Here is a 6,000-nt window from a genome sequence, read left to right as displayed (position 1 = left end):
TTAGACAACTTTCAACGAACATTTCGGTTAAAAAGTCAAAATTTTAATTAGGAATTAATTAAAGAAATGTTAATTAACTATTTTTTTAGGAAAGTATGAGTGTACGGCTCATAGTATGAAGAAAGATCCGCTGCGGGCTGTGGATATCCTCTTATCCAAAAGTGCAACTCAACCACTTGAGCGCGTGACCCGCACACACCAACAAAACCCGGCCACGTTTCCCACAGCCGCACCCACAAAGCCGAAGCGCGCGTGGGACATCTACATCCCCTCCGCTGTACACTTAGACAATGTACTTACAACCCCGTCCAATACGATTAGAATCGGGATCCACAGTCCCCACTTCGATGCGTCCGATTTCAACACGTGTCCCAAGACCCCAGATCTACGTAGATCCGGACGGCTCCTCCCGAAAACGACGTCGCGCCTTGCGCCGTACATGGCACAACCAACAGTCGGAGGGTTCAAAGTTGCTGCACTGTACTTATCGCCAAAATACCATCCCACGTTAAAACAATGTTAAACCATTGTTGGCGATTAACTACCAACCAAAATCGGGATTAGAGCCCCTAATCACTGAATTAAGAGCTTAATCCTTAATTATTAACTCCAGGTGCGGGACCTGCGGAACGATAAAAAGAAACTTATCGCGATAAATTGTCGGCGTGTAGAAGGAACCGGCGACAACGAACCGCCAATCTGATACCGAGCCACGATTTCGCCCTCGACGTGTCGTGAATAGAGGGCGGGGATTTGCGACACGTGTTAAAGACAATAATTGGGGTGGGCCCGGCCGGACCGCCGTATAGCTGGCTGGCATTTATTGGAGGCTACGGGCATTTTTAAGCATATATGTTAGCACACAAACGCCCACTCGAGTACTCGACCCGTCGGTGCACGTCACGCACGCCTTTCACGCGTTTTTTGTTCCTCTCTCTCCTCTCTCTCTCTCTCTCTCTCTCTCTCTAGAATTGCTCGCAACACATGATGTCATGACACCACCACCAACACTGCGCGTCTTCTTCCCTCTCTCCTTCTCCTCCATCCCAACCTCTCTCGCTTCTTAAATCGCTGCCCCCCCCGCGGCGAAAGCTCCGGCGACTGAAATCGCCGGAGAACACGGCGGATCTGGGAGGGGATTGCAGCTCGCATTTGGGGTTGGATTGCGGGGTCTGGAATTCGAGTGTGGCGGCAAAGATCGGAGCTTTCAATTTTTTTAATTTGGGATTTTTGTTTTTGCTGTGAGAAATTAGGGTTCTTGATGCAATTTTTGGAGGGAATCTTCAAGCGCGAGAGTTTTGGAGCAAATCTTTGAGGAATGTGGTGAGTATTTTGGCTCCGTTTTGGGAAATCGGGTTCTCGGATCTTTGCTGTTTTCTATAAATAGTGGGAGCTCAAAAAAGGAAAGCCATTTTTTTGGATCCGGTATCGGCCAAGACGCACCGTTTTGGGCCACTGCGTTGATGTTTGTAGGAGGAAGAGAGAGAATACACAGAGATTGATGTGCAAGGTAGAGAAGAAGGAGAGGAAGGGAGTGATGGGAATTAAGGTACTGGGAGGCGGCGGAGGAGGGGAAAAGTTAAAGAACTCGATGCTGGTCACGGCGTCGTCGTCGCCGTCGAGGTCGAAAATGAAGCTGTGGATGATACGTGCGACGACGTCGATTTTGTTGTGGACGTGCATCGTGCAATTAATGGCGTTGGGGGATATGTGGGGGCCTAGGGTTTTGAAAGGCTGGCCTGCTTGTTTCTCGCAGGAGTCCGCCGCCGCCTCCTCCGTCTTGCAAGACCCATTGCCTTCTGTTCCGGCCAGAGCTCTCCCGCCCAAGAGTGAGTTTGTTATTATTTTCTAAATTTTCAGGAAATTGGGGGTGTTTTGAAGTTTTTTGGATGTGGGTTCTTGTAAGTAATTGCTAATCACTCCAAATGGCAATTGGGTTGTTTTTGGATGATAATCACTCCAAATGGCAATTGCGTTTTCTGATTTTTTGAAACCAACCCAAATCCTCACTTTTTGTGTGTAATGCAAACTAGTACTTGGAGAAGTCTAGTGTCCCACCAAAATTAATAGCTCAGCAGCTGCTTTGGCTCCAAGCAATGAAATACTAGAAGGTAGAAACTTGTAATCCAGAAAGCAGCTAGCTAGTTCAAAGTTAACTAATTCATACAGGCAGTTACGAACCGGTGGAGTATGGTGATATGGTGATAGTGTTTGAACTACTAATGTAAATTACAGTAGTCTGTACCCTTTTCATCTCTGTCCTGACTTTGTTTGTCTTGGTCTTTATATTTTTCTTTGGTTTTGGATGATTGTTGAATCGGCCTTTAATCTAAATTTGTTTTGTTTGCCATCAGGAGTTTATAAAAACAATGGTTACCTTATGGTCTCATGCAATGGGGGACTCAATCAAATGAGAGCAGCGGTAAGTGGTTGGCAGCTGTTTACTTTGTATTTAACAGGAATTCGTCGCTGGTGATAACTTACTTGACGTTTAAGTGTATGATTACAACTTTCATTTTTTCTTTCTTGGTGGTGATGTCTACAGATATGTGACATGGTTGCTATCGCAAGATATTTGAACGTCACTCTCATAGTCCCTGAACTTGACAAAACCTCCTTTTGGGCTGATCCCAGGTATGCCAATATATTTTTCCTAACATTTTCAAGTTATTGATTGTTGTTTAAACTGTAAAAGGATGACTAGGTTTCTTCCACCCGGTATTGAGAGTTCTTACCTTCTCTTCATATGGCAGTGAATTCAAAGACATATTTGATGTGGATCATTTCATCACATCCTTGAGAGATGAGGTTCGCATATTGAAAGAGCTGCCTCCCCGGGTAAAGAGGAGGGTGGAGCTAGGAATGTTTTATACGATGCCACCAGTTAGTTGGTCTGACATGTCTTATTATCGTAATCAGGTTAAGTGTTTGCATTGTTCTCTATAACTTAGCTGGAAATTCTATATGGTGCCACTCTTAAACATTTATAAACCACATCATAATAGATTGAAATAAAGTCCTTATTCTTTTTTCTGTTTCGTACAGATTCTTCCTCTGATACAAAGATACAAAGTTGTACATCTAAATAGAACTGATGCTCGACTTGCCAATAATGGACAACCTTTGGAGATTCAGAAACTTCGCTGCCGAGTAAATTTTAGTGCTCTGAGATTCACTTCTCAGATAGAGGAGTTGGGTAGAAGGGTTATCAGGCTTCTAAGGAAAAATGGTCCATTCCTTGTACTTCATCTTAGATATGAGATGGACATGTTGGCATTTTCTGGTTGTACTCAAGGTTGTAACATTGAGGAGGTGGAAGAGTTGACAAGAATGAGGTAACTTATACTTGACACTCAATGGATAAAGTGCAGTAATATATTAATTTGTCTGCCTGATGGTTTCGTTTTGGCAGATATGCTTATCCCTGGTGGAAAGAGAAAATAATAAATTCCGACCTGAAAAGGAAAGATGGTTTGTGTCCTTTGACACCTGAAGAAACTGCTCTTACATTGAGCGCCCTTGACATTGACCGCGATATTCAGATTTATATTGCAGCTGGTGAGATCTATGGTGCAGAGAGGAGAATGGCAAGTCTTGGAAAGGCTTTTCCAAAATTGGTAAGTACAAGAAAGCTGAAGCCCCCTTCTGTATTTTATATTTGGTTACTTTTTAGTTTTCAGTTCTTACAAGTTGTCTTTGATTTTGTTCAAACAGGTCAGAAAGGAGACACTGTTGGAACCATCAGACCTTAGGTTCTTTCAAAACCACTCATCCCAAATGGCGGCATTGGATTATCTTGTCTCATTGGAGAGTGATATTTTCGTTCCCACATATGATGGAAACATGGCTAAAGTTGTTGAAGGCCATCGCAGGTACTTTCTGCTTACAGGGTAGTTTTCCTTTGTTCATAGAAAAAGTTACATGGAAAATTTTCAATGCATCTTGTGGATTTGTTTGGCTTCGGTTGGTTGATTTTATAATTCAAACCCCAAAAAAATTGAAACAACTGCCAGTTTTGGAGCTTTAGTTCATCAACAGGTTCATATATTGGAATCCTTGATATTTGTGATGAAGGATGTATTTTCTACATGATTAACTTCATGCTATTTTCCTCGGTTTAACTGTTACATGATAGGCTGCCCTTATTTCTTCAGGTTTCTTGGGTTCAAGAAGACGATTCTACTGGACAGAAAGCTTCTTGTTGATCTGATAGACCAGTACACTAGTGGGTCATTGCATTGGGATGAATTTTCATCTGCAGTAAAGGAAGCTCATGCAAATCGCATGGGGAACCCAACTAATAGGTTGATGATTCAAGACCGACCTAAAGAAGAGGACTATTTCTATGCCAACCCGGAAGAGTGCTTGCAACCATCAGACGATGAACTAAGTAGTACGTGATAAATAATGTTAGACGACTTCTGACACTCATCCGTGTTCTACAGTGTTGGCTACTTTCCCACACAGGTCTATTAGAAAAATTGTCTACAGAGGTACAGCCATAACGAGCGTTTCGTCCTAAGGAGGCGATGGAGATTGTCCAAGTGAAGTAATCTTCAAGAAGAGCCCGAGAGGATGCACGTATGGTACGAGCTGTAGTACATCTTTTATCTTCTGTATAAGCCGAAATAATCCATCCAAATCATGTATAGAAGCTACCCTGCCATTCAGGGTGGGAACGAAATTAAACTGCATTCTGTGTGGGGAGGGAAGATCATATATAGGTTTGGTTTTACTGGAACTGCGAAAAATCATCATCAAGAGGTGACCCTATTCCTTACATTTTTTTCTTTTTTTTGTAATTTTTTTGTTTCTTCTAGATCAAACCCTATGGTATTGTGATTCCCTTAGTATATTATATACTACATCCTCAAAGTTTTCTGCTTGCACAGATCATTCTCTCTTTCCCCCGTTTTGTAACACCGGTCACCGGTCTCGGTCCAACTCAGAGAGAACGGCCAGGCCGGCCAGGATCCGATGATTGTGTATTTTTACACAAATACTCCATTAATTTATATTGTTCCATAAGTGTTTGGTTTACTTGGAGATCAAGGTTCCAATTCCATGTAAATCTCATAGGACAATGACAGGTCAAACATGTTACCCTAACCATACGTCGGCTTCCATTTTTGTTAACAATTTTGTTCCCAAAAAATTGGTTGTGTTATAAATAAGCAAAAGTTGGAGAGAACCTTTGCTAGGGACATGAGCGAAACGGATGCAAAATATCACACTGTTTAGTTTCATAACTATAGCACAAAAGGATTGCAGGTAAAAAGAGGAAGTGAGGGATACTGATATTATTGTTTTCGGTTCCTTTCTTTTGCAGTGTATTGTGATCACACATGAAGTGTTTTTTATATAGAGCAACATCCGTGACAAACCAAACAAATGAAATGATTGCCACTTTTGAAAACATTACACAACAACAAATACATCACGATTTTCAAGTTTTCCTTACCGTGAGCATTCATTCTCACAATTTTACAATAGGTTGGTGGAAGGGCTATTTTTTTAAATGGATTTGGAAATTTGAGAAAAAAAAAAAGGAAGGAAATATAGTTGTGGGAATATTTTTGTCGGTGGAGATTTGGATTTTCATGTGAAGGGGAAGTGAAAGGAATCATTTGGTCCTTTGATTTTCCTTAGCTGGCATTGGCATTGAAACCTTGTGTATATGGCAAGCATGGGATCGGGATTGCTTTGTGCACCAATATTTTGGGGAATGGAATGCAGGTGAGTTGAGTGTTTTTTTTCGTTTAAGGAGTTGGTTGTTGAGAGCATCTCAAAAGGATGTGTCGAAACTGTCACATTGATATACAATAGTAAAAAATGATAGAAAATTCTCGCCAACTAAGCCTTCGGTTTGTTATGTGAAGCTTAGTTAATTGAAGGTAAAGCCTTTTGGATTCAAATTTGACAATTGTTGCCAATTGATTTAATGAATTTTTTTTTTTAAATAAATGTTGTTGTGTTTTCCAAGTATTTGAATTATTGTCT

General features: G+C 41.4%; 1 protein-coding gene across 1 annotated transcript; it reads left to right on the top strand.

Annotated features, from left to right (window-relative positions):
* The first annotated feature begins 848 nt into the window (after positions 1–848).
* LOC137713213 (rhamnogalacturonan I rhamnosyltransferase 1) lies at positions 849–4,891 on the top strand. Its single transcript, XM_068452491.2, has 8 exons — positions 849–1,829; positions 2,355–2,422; positions 2,546–2,634; positions 2,754–2,919; positions 3,046–3,335; positions 3,413–3,617; positions 3,715–3,872; positions 4,155–4,891. Exons 1-8 carry the CDS (start codon positions 1,502–1,504, stop codon positions 4,399–4,401), a joined length of 1,551 nt encoding a protein of 516 aa, XP_068308592.1. The 5' UTR covers positions 849–1,501; the 3' UTR covers positions 4,402–4,891.
* Positions 4,892–6,000: the final 1,109 nt, after the last annotated feature.

This window comes from Pyrus communis, chromosome 14, assembly GCF_041283825.1.
Source record: "Pyrus communis isolate YQ-2024b chromosome 14, ASM4128382v1, whole genome shotgun sequence".
NCBI lineage: Eukaryota > Viridiplantae > Streptophyta > Magnoliopsida > Rosales > Rosaceae > Pyrus > Pyrus communis.
This window is presented reverse-complemented; position numbering and strand designations above follow the sequence as displayed.